At 49.8% G+C, this 14,675-nt stretch overlaps 1 protein-coding gene across 2 annotated transcripts in view; it reads right to left on the reverse strand.

The window, feature by feature from the left end:
* Window positions 1-1,595: 1,595 nt before the first annotated feature.
* shq1 (SHQ1, H/ACA ribonucleoprotein assembly factor) overlaps window positions 1,596-14,675 on the reverse strand; it is a 38,969-nt gene continuing 25,889 nt past the window's right edge. For both annotated transcript variants that reach the window (XM_031567240.2, XM_031567239.2), the window contains exon 12: window positions 1,596-2,528. In XM_031567240.2, coding sequence (XP_031423100.1) covers window positions 1,826-2,528 — 703 coding nt within the window. In that variant the 3' untranslated portion in view covers window positions 1,596-1,825. The remainder of the gene's footprint in view (window positions 2,529-14,675) is intronic.

Here is a 14,675-nt window from a genome sequence, read left to right on the forward strand (position 1 = left end):
CAGTTTTCTACTCTCCTCCTCCTCCTCCTCCTCCTCCTCCTCCCAATCGTGCCTGTTTCTAGATGCGCCGTCAAAGGAGGCGGTGTCCGTTGGGTGGTGCCGAGACTCCTGTGGGTGTTTAAGCGCTCGCACCATTTCACCTTCAAAAGGGACGCCCGGAGACGGTTCGGCTCAGGCTGGAAGTTCTCCATCTTTTCCTGGCTCAATCTGTCTTTGGCTTTGCCAATCTTTTTCCTCGCTCATTAAATCTCACCCTTGCTTTCTGTCTCGCTGTTTCTGTCTTTCTTAATTTTTTTCTCTCTCTGTCTGTCTCTGTTTTCTCCCCACCAGATAAGTGTGTCTCACACCAAACTGCTGGGAAAGCCTCCATTTGTCTGGCTGACACACGCCCCTATGTTTGTTTGCTCTCGCCTCCGAGACGCCGCTGACAGTATTGAGCCGTGTCGACGGGCGTTCCCCCCTCCGTTCACGCCTCATGCATCCATCACTCTAGCGCACACACACAGGCACCCACACACACAGGCACGCAGAGGCACACACACACAGGGGCACACACACACACACACACACACACACACACAGGCACGCAGAGGCACACACACACAGGCACACAGAGGCACACACACACACACACACACACACACACACACACAGGCACGCAGAGGCACACACACACACACACACACTGAGTGGACCTGTTATAGTCACGGGTATAGATTATCAACATACTGACAATAAGAGAAAAAGAAAAGGAAAGACACAGAGGTAGAAAAGGAAAGACACACACACACATACACACACCATGAGAACTATAGTAACACTTCAAACACTGAGCTGAAACCTGTACTCCCAAACGTCCTGATATCTGAAGAAGTCAGTAACAAAAGGATGTTATTTTAAGACGGAGAAGGAGGCTATGGTAAACCTATGTTGGAGGAATGTAAAGTCCTTTTGAAGGTCTGGTCTAACCGCTGTGTGAACTAGCCAGTCTGTCTGTGGTGTAGGAGAGAACAGAGGGGGAACATTAGAGCGCTCTCTCTCTCTCGCTTTCTCTCTCTCTCGCTCTCTCTCTATCTCTCTCTCTCTCTCTCTCTCTCTCTCTCTCTCTCTCTCTCTCTTTCTCTCTCTCAGAGATGGGCAGCTTGTGGCAAGTGTTTCCTGTTTATCTCACAGCCGCCATCACCGCTACCTCCCCCCCCTTAGCTCTCAGTTGAACTGATTCGGAAACGGGTCGCCCGCCCGCACGGCTCGAAAGTGCTGACCTGGTGACGAGAGTTAGCAGCCTCAGAGGCACCGACCGCTAAGCCCGCTCAGAGAGGAAAAGCCCAAGGCACACAGCTGATTGGCCGACCCAAAGGAGCGTTGAGATCTGCTTTCCCAGATTAAGGGGAGGCGGAGAAAAAATAATAATTCCAATGAGGTTTGCGGCTTTGAGACTCGATGGGGCTGTGAGGCTATGAGACTTTGATGAGTCCCTTCAGAGGAAGAGCGGCTTTGATCGTTTGGTTAACTGACACTTCGGCTGAAAATAGACCACAAGCACAGATGAATGACTGGAGTGAAAACCCCACCCGTGGAAAAGAAGGAGCTTTGAGTCTTTTAAGTAAGTTTAATATAAAAAAAAAACGAGAAAAGAAGAGGGGAAAAAAAACAACCCATACATGATGCACTGGTGAACCTTGATTAAAGAGAGCATGTTACAACTACAAATGAGAGCCAGGTCAATTAGGCTCTGCCTAACGAGATCCTGAGGATGCATGGCTGTACAGTCCATGAACAGATGACAGGCTGTGTGAGGCCCCACAAACCTCCGCTTGTCAGTTCATCAGAGATCAGGTAAACAGTCGTCATCGTCGCTGTCCAGGTCCTCAGCTTTGACGATGAGCAGTGGGTTTCTCCGCGCACGGGCATTCAGGAGCGTCCTCTCGGCTTTGGCAGTCGCAGCCGACGGCGCTGGGGTCTGCTCCGTGGACGACGAGTGTGTATGTGCTGGTTCGCTCCCTTTCTCCAGCTCCACCCCTCTCTGGCACTCTGGCTCTGCGCTCCTGCCGGTGGAAGGCGTTCCCTCTGGCTGTGCCAGCGAGATTTTCAGCCCCTCCTCCAGCCGGTCTCCCAGCTCCTGGATCAGCTGCACCTGGCGGCCGGTGTCTGTTCCTCCACGGGGGAAGCGTGAGGGGCCTTGGGCCGGGGCAGGGGCGGGCTGAGGTTGGAGGAGGTTTTTCCTTGCCATGTCACCTGTATTCACTATCACACAATCAGCGCTCTGCTCCTCAGTCTGACAATCATTGCCGTCCTCAGAGGAGCTGCTGCTGCTGCTGCTACTGCTGCTGCTACTGCTGCTACTACTGTCGGACTCCTCTCCGCTCGATGACCCATCCTCTTCCTCCTCATCCTCTTCCTCCTCCTCTTCTTGCTCCTGCTCCACCAGTGCTCCGGCCGCCTCCAGCTCCTCCAGTTCCAGCCCCAGGTCGCTCTTCGTCAGAGTGGCTTTCTGCAGGGGCTCAGCCAGAGCAGTCACATGCCTGGACCTGCAGAGGATGAAAAAGGCAGACATAAAGAACGGGATTTAAAACAGCAAAAGCACAGTCCTTACGCACGGACTGATTTCAGGCAATAAGGAAGGAATAAAGAACAGCAAGTTGGTCATTAGCTCAAAATACACCTTGGTGGACCAGTACCTTGACACACTAGTTGCCAGTGACAACTGTCAATTTCACAGCCCAGCGCACATTATTCAGAAATAATTGACCACTGAACCGTCGACTGACCAGTCAGAATGGAGTGTTCCACAGAGCCATGTCATTATGCCTGCAAAGGTTAAGCTACTGCACTCAAAATAGGGAGGGGAAGTAGTACCTGACAAAATGATGGTGAAAGTGGAATATAGCTTTTCATGATAAGAGTTAGGAAGGACCAAATTAGGAAGGGAACAGACTAGTTCTCTCAAGGACTGTTCACTCTTTCATGAAAGTGTCAGTCAAGCAGCCAATGCCACGGCAGATGTGGAAATCAAGTGCAGGGCTGCCCTCTCCAACAGCTACTTGCTAAAGGCAGCAATAAGGGGTGTATGGTGCATCATTACATGAAATACTGTGGAGGACCTGGAGAAGCTCTATGGGAAAGGATTCAACTCCACTGGTCCAGGGACCTCTCTGATGCCCCACATAACAGGTCTGTGTCATTATCGGACTTTGCAACTTTTGGGACCATTATTTCAGGACCTGGCACTATACACAAACACACATAGACTCCGACACACACCAGTGCACACAAGAGCATGTACACACACACACACACACACACACACACACACACACACACACACACACACACACACACACAGACACACACAGACACACACACAGACACACACACAAAGTGCAAAAGAAAACAAACCTTGGGCCGTGTGGCAGTTTGTATTAGAAATGTCCTCAACTGTCGTCCCTTCCCAAAACACCTCCCAGCATTACAATACAAGCGCATCAGGAGGAACCAGATGCAACACAATTAGGGAGTAAATGCTTATAAATTCAAGCATGGTTATGCCAGAGTGTTCCCATGATGTTCCTTCAGTGCTGCACAGCACCGGCAACAATGAACACTTCAGAAAGCTTTTTCTTCAAGGGAAGGAGAGAGAGAATAGAAAGCTACAATGCTCGATGAATCTCCCTCTCAAAGGCTTCAATGTAAAGGCTTAAGACTATGGGGGTAGGTGGTGGTGGTGTGTGTGTGCCTGGCACATCCATTATTCATACAGAGAGTGAGAGAGAGAGAGAGAGATAGAGGGAGGGAAGAGAGAGAGGGGAAGAGAGAGAGAGAGAGGGGAAGAGGGAGGGGGAGGGGGAGATGGAGTGAGGGAGACAGACAGAGAGGAGCAAAATATAGAGCTAATTGACATAATCAAAACTGGAGTGGCTGCCATTCAGCTTGCGGTGCTGCTGTGAAAGTGGGCGAACAAGGGAAGAAGCCTCATTGTCATGGTGAGCAGCGAGGAGACTTGGCTCGGGGCCAGACCAAACTTGTGGGGGTGTGGCGGGTGCAATTTTCTGCAAGCATTCGCGTAACCAAGTACCATAAAAACGACATGTGCAAAACAGCTATTGCCAAACGACTGAGAGCACAAGCTGACTGTGGCCCCACCAGTGGCCCCAGAAGCTCTGTCTGTCTGTCTGTCTGTCTGCCTGTCTGTCTGTCTGTCTGTCTGTCTGCCTGCCTGCCTGTCTGCCTGTCTGTCTGCCTGCCTGCCTGTCTGTCTGTCTGTCTGTCTGCCTGTCTGTCTGTCTGCCTGTCTGTCTGTCTGTCTGCCTGTCTGCCTGTCTGCCTGCCTGTCTGCCTGCCTGCCTGCCTGCCTGTCTGCCTGCCTTCCTGCCTGTCTGTGTCGGAGAACACTTGTTGTTTTGCGTAACACAACATGCAAGCACCCCAACACACATTCGAGGGCATTATGTAGAGGAGTCTGCTGCAACAACCAGATCCAACCAGCATGCACAGGAAATGAGGGAACAGATGCTCTAGCCTCAGTTAGGATTCACTATACACTACACACAGATGTCTTCCCTTTTTTAAATGCTTTTTCTGGGTTTTTTTGTGTTCCTCACAGCTCCTTTCTGAACCACACATATCCGATAACATCAGCCTAAGGATGTCAGCTAAAGCAAAGACAAGATAGAGGTTTGTGTTAATATGTCAAACGCTGGAAAAATCACACGCATTTAAGCTCTCTGCAGAGGGGGAGAACCTTCAAGTCATTTCTGACACCGATCACAGTTTCAAGAACAATATCAGTGTCATCTGCAGGAAAGCTTACCACTGACTCTTTGACATCTCACAAAAACATAATATGATCTCCACTGCCCAAAATGGAAAGCTTCCACAGACAGTGCATATGTAACCTGCGTTGTGTAGACAAGCACAGTTCCACACCAGATTCCAACCTCGGGCATGGGAGGTGGGCGCGCTTACAAGGAGGCAAAAACCCACGAGTGCCAACGTCTGTCGTAGTACGCCTCTTAAAGTGTCAGGAAGTAAGGTTTACCCACTGCACGGCACTGTACCCCCTGGCTACCGCTACACTTACAGGGCATTACAATCCAAAATACTAGCCATCTGTGGTCATGACTATTTACTTCAACACTTGTCTTAGTTGTGTAAGCCTTACGCCTCTTGCACACCGCCTGCATTGCGTGTGCGTGGCGGCTGCCTAACCTGTTGATTTTCACTTCTAACAGGTCAGTACATGCTGAAAGGAATTATTTCTATATCCCAAATGTATCGGAGACTCAGTCAGATTGTGATGAAAAACCAAGTCCAGGTTTATTCTTTCAATGGCGCGCACCAGAGGAGTAATAGAGAACCAGATTTCACTGAGTGTGTTCCACCTAAATCTCTTTCACTGACTGTCTCTTGAAAATCACAGTCTTTTAAACTTCTGGGAAAGCAAAGGATGGGTGGATACCTAAATGCTAATTAGTATCTGTTTCTAGTCAGGGGGGGGGAGCTGTGAAGGCTCTCTCACACCTCATGTAGGCCGGGAACAGAATACACATGAGAAACTTAGAATAATAATACTACAATGACCAGTAGGTCAGATATATTGAATTATTGCCTATGGGATATATCTATTAAACTGATTATCAAATGTCGGCCCCTTCAATGCACACTGCCTGTGTGAGACGCACATCTCAGGTGCGTCTCGAACCGCGCTGCAACCACGAACGATCTAATGTTCCGGCATGGAGCATATTTTTCACTCGAGAGGTAAGCAGTTCTCAGCAAAAACAGACAGTAAAAGAGAGAAATATACAGACAGGCTGGCAGTAGCAGCACCGCATCAGACACGTCGGCAGCGTATACACAATACACACGCGCGCAACTGAGCCGCAGCAGTTCCGCAACGCAGCAGTCATGCATATGCAACGCAGGCAGTGTGCATCGGGCCTTACGGCCATACCCCACTAAGCGCTTTCTCTTTCTGCTCAGGTCACTCTGGTGGCCACCAGCTGGCTCCTCCTGTAAAGTTCTGGTTAGGTGTGGCAGGAGCAGCATTTAGGCTCATTGCTGAGGGCCCAAAGAGGATTTTCACAGCACTTAATTAAAACAGCTTAAAAAAGCACATTTAATATAGTGTTAAGCCATACCCCTTTACAATTTAGCTGCTTATAACTATTCATGGTTATGGGCTGACTTGAATTTAACCAGGTGTCACTATGTGACGATGTGATCGTCACTACAGATGAGTATGTGCTCTGACTGCCATGCCATCGAGCCGGGCTCTTTGGTGTTGCGGTCAGAGTGCATGTTTGGCACCCTGTAGACCCGGGTTCGAGTCCGGGTAGGGTGACCACACTCTCTCTTCGCTACAAATGGTGTCAGAAGTGGGATGGCTCGCTGTGAGGTCATCGGAGGCGTGGCCGTAAAACTGTGTGAGGGACCCCCAGGTAGGTTGACCCCTGTGTGACGGACCCCATAGATGGGTGAAGCACTTGTGTGTGGGGCACTCTGGATGGGAGAAGTACAGTTGGTGGATGCGGGAGGAATGCCTGTGTGCGTGAAGCGCAAGGGTGCGATTCCCAAAGGTGAGGGCAGTGTGACGATGTGATCGTCACTACAGATGAGTATGTGCTCTGACTGCCATGCCATCGAGCCGGGCTCTTTGGTGTTGCGGTCAGAGTGCATGTTTGGCACCCTGTAGACCTGGGTTCGAGTCCGGGTGGGGTGACCACACTCTCCCTTCGCTACACACTACTTGGTTGTTTTTATTTCTGGTCTTTTCCCTCTCTACATGTGCTCTGGTCGGTGTCCATCCCTCACCCCCCAAACTCCTCCACACTCCTTTTCTCTCAAGTCTCTTTCACATATGAAATCCGTAACAATGCCAGATTAAAACAATCCATCATCGACAAAGAATGGCAATTTCCACTTAGCCGTTGGTGGTTGTTAGGGTGTGTTATTATGAACTAATTTGCTGCTAAGTTAAACTTAATGTATTTGGGGGCCAAGCAGGAAAGCTGCAATAACGTCATGTAGATTACTAGTCATCATTGCATCCGAATGGAGCTCATCTAGATAACTAGTCATCATTTCATACAAATGGAGCTCATCTAGACAACTAGTCATCATTTCATCCGAATGGAGCTCAGCTCACCAATAAAAGGCAGTCTTGGGCTCAAAGTGATCCCAACCACCTGCAGATGATGTTAAATGGCTCCACATAGCCATTAAACACATTTGAGAGCCATAATGGGACATCAATGGGGAAAGGGCTTACCCTGATTTCAATGTAGTGAATGAATGGAGGAGAAGTCCCCCCTTCCCCTTGCCCTTCCCGAAGACGGGAATCTTGTGGCTGGCATTCCCGCTTATGCTGTGGGGTAGGATATTGCCGTCATTGTTACTAGGTAAATGAATGACGGGCCGACTTTGCCGGATTAACTACATCGGCTCCTCTTCCCACGTGAAGCCAATATGGCATACTAATGTCAAAATGATGGCTTTCAATGTAAGTGGGAATGGGCAATCTGTCACGGGCCTCAATCAATCCAAGCAGTGCTGCCAGGGGGGAGGCCTCAGTATTTGCACTGCAGTGCTCTTAATAAGCTCCTTGTCCACACAGCATGGAGCTGGCCGGCTCCTCTCGGAACAGCGGCTCTCCAGCCGGCCAATTACACACATGAGGTGGCCCCGGGGGTCTGCCTGAACCGGCACCTCTCCCCCACTCCCGTCCTTGTAGAATAAGAGCACATGTGAATACGGCTAAGGCAGAGGACGCGGAGGTAAGGAGCTCAGTCCAAGAGTGCATGAGATGAATGGTCACACTTGAGTGCAGTGGCAAACAGAGAGAGATTTACTGCAAGTATGAGGCATCTATAGAAATGTATTGTGAGCTGACAACTTGTGAAATAAAGGGCTTTACATTTTCAGGTTCCCTGCGTAAGCCTGTCCAATGACTAAATGTGTCACCTGTCGACAGGAGCAACATGGAAAAACAGAAACCTATACGCCTCTGACCTGACACGCCGTTTCATCCCGCTTTAATTTTCCGTGACTCAGCAGAAAAGGGGGAAAAAAAAGAGAAAAAGTGTGGTTGTGTCGGTCTGTCTGTCCCTCGCAGGCAGGCCATGGAACTGGGCCAGTGGAGGGGTCCAGCGGAGAGAGAGAGACCCGTCTCCTGCTGACTTCCTGTGGCACAGTGCTTCCAGGCTTCCCTACTTCCTGTGGCGCGGCGCTCCTGGGCTCTCCTGCAGCGGTGGCAGCAGAGCCACTTCAAAAGCCTCTCCTACCCCCTCCCCCTCGTGGGAAGTCATTATTGAGTTGGCATTGCAGAGGCGTACTTGTTTCCCTCTCTACTTCTCTCTCTCTCTCCCCCCCATACTGTCTCCCTTAGCCTCCTTCCCTCGGTCTTATGTTCACACACACACACACACACAGTCCCTCAGCCTCCCTCTGTGTTGTATTCACACACAAGCGCACGCACACGCACAGTCTCTCTCTCTCTCTCTCTCTCTCTCTCTCTCTCTCTCTCTCTCCCTCACTCTCTGCCTCCCTTCCTACGTCTTGTTCTCTCTCTCTCTCTCTCTCCTCTCTCTCTCTCTCTCTCTCTCTCTCTCTCTCTCAACCTCTCTCAACCTTTCTCTTTCTCTTTCTCTCTCTCTCTCTCTCTCTCTCTCTCTCTCTCTCTCTCTCTCTCTCTCTCTCTCTCTCTCTCTCTCTCTCTCTCTCTCTCTCCCTCACTCTCTGCCTCCCTTCCTACGTCTTGTTCTCTCTCTCTCTCTCTCTCTCTCTCTCTCTCTCTCTCTCTCTCTCTCTCTCTCAACCTCTCTCAACCTTTCTCTTTCTCTTTCTCTTTCTCTCTCTCTCTCTCTCTCTCTCTCTCTCTCTCTCTCTCTCTCTCTCTCTCTCTCTCTCTCTCTCTCTCTCTCTCTCTCTCTCTCTCTCTCTCTCTCTCTCTCAGCCCTGCGGTGGGAGAGTAGGGGCTTGTGGTGAAAACAAAGGCTCCTTCAGGGGGCCAGGGATAATGTCGTACACAATCCAGTCATTACCGCGCCACTGTTGTGGCTTGACTTAATTAAGTGAGGAGGGGCAGCTTTCAAGATTTTTTGCGTGGAAGAGAGAGAGAGAGAGAAAAAAAGAAAAAAGGAGAAGAAAACCGTCTGTGGTGACAAAGAGGCACTGGAGACGGCGGCAGTGTTCAATGCACGCTAGAAACCTTGGATGTCTGGAGAGCGGGCCACGTTCGCTCGGGCTAATGACTCATCCCAAATCGCTCTGGGATGAAAGAGGAGTTGGAGACGGGCTGGGGGAGAGGCGGAGGGTAAACAAACTAAACGTACAGCCTCTTCATTTATCTCGCACGTCAGTCTGATGCGGATGGATGTGTTCTTCGTGCCACGAATATGTATCTTTCTAATCTCTCGGATGTTAATCTAAAGCAGTGGCATGGAGGACTTATCGAAAAGCGTGTAGGTGTATGAGTGATCATGAGATAATGGTGAGAGTTTGTGTGCGAGTGTGTGTGCGTGTGTGTGTGCGTGTGTGTGTGCGGTGTGTGTGTGTGTGTGCGTGTGTGTGTGCGTGTGTGTGTGCGGTGTGTGTCTCTGTGTGTGTGTGTGTGAACATAAGACAGAGGGAAGGAGGCTAATGCATGCGTGTTTGTGTGTCTCTGGGAAGTGAGAGCAGGGACCTCATGCTGAGAGTAAATATGTACTACCAATCCTGGAGAGCTGAAAGTCGAGTATCGCTTTCCACTGAGCAGCGGGACACTTCAAATCTCCTGTCGGCACGGCTACAGATCAGGCAGACGGAATCAACAACTGCCGAAACAGCCCCTAAGCTCAGAGGAGCGGCAACAAGTACGGAGAGAGCAGCACTAACGGTGTCTGACAGCCAACCACGGCAGCGTTAAACTACCGCCTACAGTGACACTGGCTGCAGGTACGGATAAAAGAGAAGTAGGCCAGCTCACAATTAACGTAAACAAACAGCTCAAAGTATCCTCAGCCGGAGAATCGTCAGATACAGCGCAAAACCTCCTGAAACAAACCAGCTGTAGCAACCATTTTCACACACATTCCCATTCTTTTGAATCCAACAAGTGGACACGACACTGACAACTAACTACCCTCAACTATCACACCAGAGTGGTAAGGTTACACCAAAATACGTAAATTACTTAAATCCATAATAGTTTTAATATGATGGATAAGAATTTGTACACATAGTCAGACACACTCAAACTCAAACAAGACTTCAGAACTTCTGGAATGTGTATGCCATGAAGCAGGATGGATTACAAGGCAACAGCACCCACCACACAGATTTTTCCAATCTGTTTCAAATTAATGACATCAGTAGACAATCTACTACTTTTGGTAAAATATTAATAGTATTTCCTCTTGTCCTTGATAAAACACAATGAACACAATGTTAAAACTAAATCAACGGGTGAGCTCTTCCTTAAAGGGAAGTTATACAGTAGTGGGAATCCCCTTTTCCCTATTTTTGGGGGAATAAAAAAAAGAATCTCTTGTGAGCATGAAGAAGAAAAGAACGAACGAGGGAGAGGAAAGGAGGAGACCAGATGTCTGAGGAAATGTGGTAAAGCCTAGCGACCCAGCCAAACCATAGCAGAGAGACTCAACAGGTGATTTAACTTAAAGCATCATTTCAGAGCGACATCTGAGGCATGTTTATAGAAAGAGGGCTCATCTAACGATACACCTGCACACTTTCGCGGCTGGCTGGCTGGCTGGCTTTCCCATCGTGGCCGGCAAGAGCCTCTTAAAAATGCTCCCCGGCGCGGCTCTGCCCCGTCCCACCGATGGGCCAGCCCTGTGATTTAACGCTACGTGACAACACTCAAGTCCACTCCCAAGACTGCTGGCCACAGGGCTTTGTGGAACCTCTGACCCCGGCCGGCCCCTCAGCACACTTGTCTGAACCCCCCCTCCCTCTCTCCTCCCCCTCTCCTCCGCCCAACCTCCTCCCCCGTTCCTACCGGCCGACCCCCCACGGAGAGCCAAGGTCCCCAGAGGCCAATGCCTCACTGAGCTTTTCTGAAGGGAGAAGCAGACAATGCGCTGCCTCTGAGGACCAGGGCTGAGCAGAGCTCTCCTCCTCCTCCTCCTCCTCCTCCTCCTCCTCCTCCCCCCCAGACTAATTCCGTCCTTCCGTATGTACGTCTGTCTGTCCACCCCCCCACTTGCTCTGGGCGCAGCTCACACAGGTTGCCATAGCGCTGTCCAGGAATCCAATTGACCCAATTAGTGATTGTCTGTGGACAACGGCGGACGGCTGGAGAGGCAGCGAGAGAGGAGGGACGGAGGGGTGTGGGGTCGGGGCAATGTTTCTGCCTGCGCTCCTTTTAGACGAGGGCCCCCCCCCCCATGACAGCAAACCCATCTTATCTGATTTGTTGTGCCGACTGAGGAGGATTGTACACTGGAGCCCCTCCAAGCCTTTTGACAGGGGAGATGGGGTTGAGCAAAGAAACGATGTGCGAGTCGACTCACACCGTGTTTTTTTTTTTTTTCCTGGCGAATGCTACTTAAGCTTGGCTTCTGCAGTGTTCCCCCAACAAACAACAACAAAAGAGGCCTCACACTGCAATAAATAACACAGTGACAGTTCATCTGGACCGTCCACGCCAGTCCATAATGGCTAACAGATTTCGGCCCTGTGAAAGGACTTCAAACAGAGAGGGGAGCTTTCCAACTTGAACGCACACAAAACACAAACATGTTCTTCAGTCTTCTTCAGTGACAGACAATGCTGAGAGAAACAATGGAAGAACACCCGCCAATAAATCATGTCATTTATAAGGATGAATTTCTCCCTTTTTTCCCCCCACTTCCTCTTTTGGTAAGGGGCATCAATAACATGCGTCACCAGAACTGGAAGCTTCACAGCGCCCACATGTCCAGCTCCTGCTCCTGCGTTGTGAGCAAAAACTGCTCACCTGTGCAATGTCATGGTTCTATGCTTGGATGTTCTCATTTGATGTTCTCATTTGTTTTCCCAAAGGGCCAGAAGGTTCCACCCCCAGGTGTGGCACTTGACTCGTCATGAAAAACACTGACGAGACGTAGGGAGACATTTTTCCCTCAAAATTCATCGTTAACGGACAGTCAGTCAGTTAATATTCACCGCAACAGCCTACTGACACAGAAACCAGACGCTGCCTGCACCGCCAGGGTTGCTTGGCGAGCCCCTGTTACTCTACTCTGGAAGTTACTGGCTGGTAAACCCCGTGACTGCTCCCATGCCAAGACAGGAGTGCTGAGGAGTGCCCCAGGTGTGTGTGGTGTGGGAGGCAGAAGAGCTGAGTGCTCAACTCCTATCCAGAGTTCGTTGGCCCCTTGCTCACTCTTGACGGTAAAAAAAAAGAAAGAAAGAAAGAAAGAAAGAGAGAGAGAGAGAGATCTGGCGGCCCGCCTCGGCACTAAAGGTAAAGGAGCCAGGGAGTTTGACCATGCAGAGGTTTAAATCACGCCTGACATCTTTACTGCGCTGTAAATTTGAGTCCAGCATCCCCCCGCCAGTCAGGAGGACTTCAAGAAACAGCAAAGCGCTCGGATAGTGTAAATCACTGCGGAGGGGCCCGCATGCGTTCATTTCCTTGTCGCTCTCCGCGTCTTTCGATTGTGTGCTCCCCTGCTGACTCAAGAGACTTTCGCGGGTTTCGAACTTGAGAACAGATTAAAATCTCATCCCGGGAAAGGAGCTGCACTGAGACGCTGGCACGCTTTGGCAGAGCAGGACAGAGACAGAGACAGAGATCGGGCAGGAGAGAGAGAGAGAGAGAGAGAGAGAGAGAGAGAGAGAGAGAGAGAGAGAGACAGATAGTTCATGGGGGAATATCTAGCGGAGACCAAAACAACGCTAAAACGGACTGTCATCAGATCCGTCAGAAGCAGAGGCCCCCGTCACAACAAACCACATGTGATAACAGCGCCTTGTCTTGACAAAGCAGAGCCAGAGGGATTTGATCAAAGGGCTTCCACATGAAAGAACACTTTCCATCTGCCACTTTGCATGATAAGTGGGGCTGGATCTTAAAGGAAAAATAAATAAATATATATATATATAAATAAATAAAACTCCCCTCACTGGAGAGGAGGCTCATCCACTGTTCTTTTTCTCTGTCAGTGTGAAGAATTTCCACCTTGAGAGACTGGAAATCAATTCGCAGCAAGCCACCAAAGAAAGGAGCGCGTGTGTGGAAAGGCGACGAGAGATGACGCAAACGCCGCCAGCGACTCCTTGCCTCGGGGCAGCGGGGGGCCACCGCTGATCCAGATCTCTTTGAGATCTCCGCTGATTTTCTACACAGATAAGAGTCTGGAGAGATGTGAAGAGGTAGTGTGGGGGGCGGGGTGGACTGATGGAACACAGAGAGCAGAGAAGGACCGCAACCATTCAGGTGCAGGTCAATGCAGTCGGCACATAGGGCAGCGGAGGTGGAGAGAGAGAGAGAGAGGTGGAGAGAGAGAGAGGTGGGAGAGAGGTAGAGAGAGAGAGCTGGGGAGAGAGAGAGAGGTAGGAGAGAGGTAGAGAGAGCTGGGGAGAGAGAGAGCTGGAGAGAGGTAGAGAGAGCTGGGGAGAGAGAGAGCTGGGGAGAGAGAGAGGTGAAGAGAGAGAGCTGGGGAGAGAGAGGTGGGGAGAGAGAGGTGGGGAGAGAGAGCTGGGGAGAGAGAGGTGGGGAGAGAGATAGCTGGGGAGAGAGAGAGCTGGGGAGAGAGAGAGGTGGAGAGAGAGAGCTGGGGAGAGAGAGAGGTTGGGAAAGAGAGAGGTGGGGAAAAAGAGGTGGAGAGAGAGAGAGATGGGGAGAGAGCTGGGGAGAGAGAGAGGTGGCGAGAGAATTTATATTTAACATTTATATTTATAGAGAATTTATATTTAACATTTATATAAACGAATTGGCAAAAACCATAGAAAAATCAACAGCACCTGGTGTCACCCTACACGACTCGGAGACCAAACTCCTGCTCTATGCCGATGACCTGGTTCTGCTGTCACCCACTGAACAGGGATTACAGCAAAATCTGGATCTGCTAGAGCAGTACTGCCAGACCTGGGCCCTGGCAGTAAACCTAAACAAAACTAAAATAATGATATTCGAAAAAAGATCCAGATCTCAGGTACAAAAACACAATTTTACAATAGGGCCACACTCAATTGAACACACAAATAACTACAGATATTTAGGCTTAATAATAAATTCAAATGGAAAGTTCAGTCTTGCAGTGAATGATTTGAGAGAAAAAGCACGCAGGGCTTTCTATGCCATAAAACGACAAATCCCTGTAGAAATTCCAATCCGAATCTGGCTCAAACTATTCGAATCAGTAATTGAGCCAATTGCCCTTTATGGCAGTGAGGTGTGGGGTGCACTTACAAATCAGGAATTCAACAAATGGGAAAAACATCCAATTGAGACCTTGCATGCAGAGTTCTGCAAAAGCATTTTAAAAGTCCACAGATGTGCCATACACAATGCATGCAGGGCAGAATTAGGCCAATATCCATTGATTACAAAAATACAGAAAAGGGCAATCAAATTCTGGAAACACTTAAAAAGCAGTGACCCCCACTCCCATCATTATAAAGCCCTGCAATACCAAGAGTTGAGCAAAGATACATGTCCCCTCACTCAGCTGGTCCTGAGCCTGAGCTCTCCA

The sequence above is a fragment of the Clupea harengus genome, chromosome 5, assembly GCF_900700415.2.
Source record: "Clupea harengus chromosome 5, Ch_v2.0.2, whole genome shotgun sequence".
Classification (NCBI taxonomy): Eukaryota; Metazoa; Chordata; class Actinopteri; order Clupeiformes; family Clupeidae; genus Clupea; species Clupea harengus.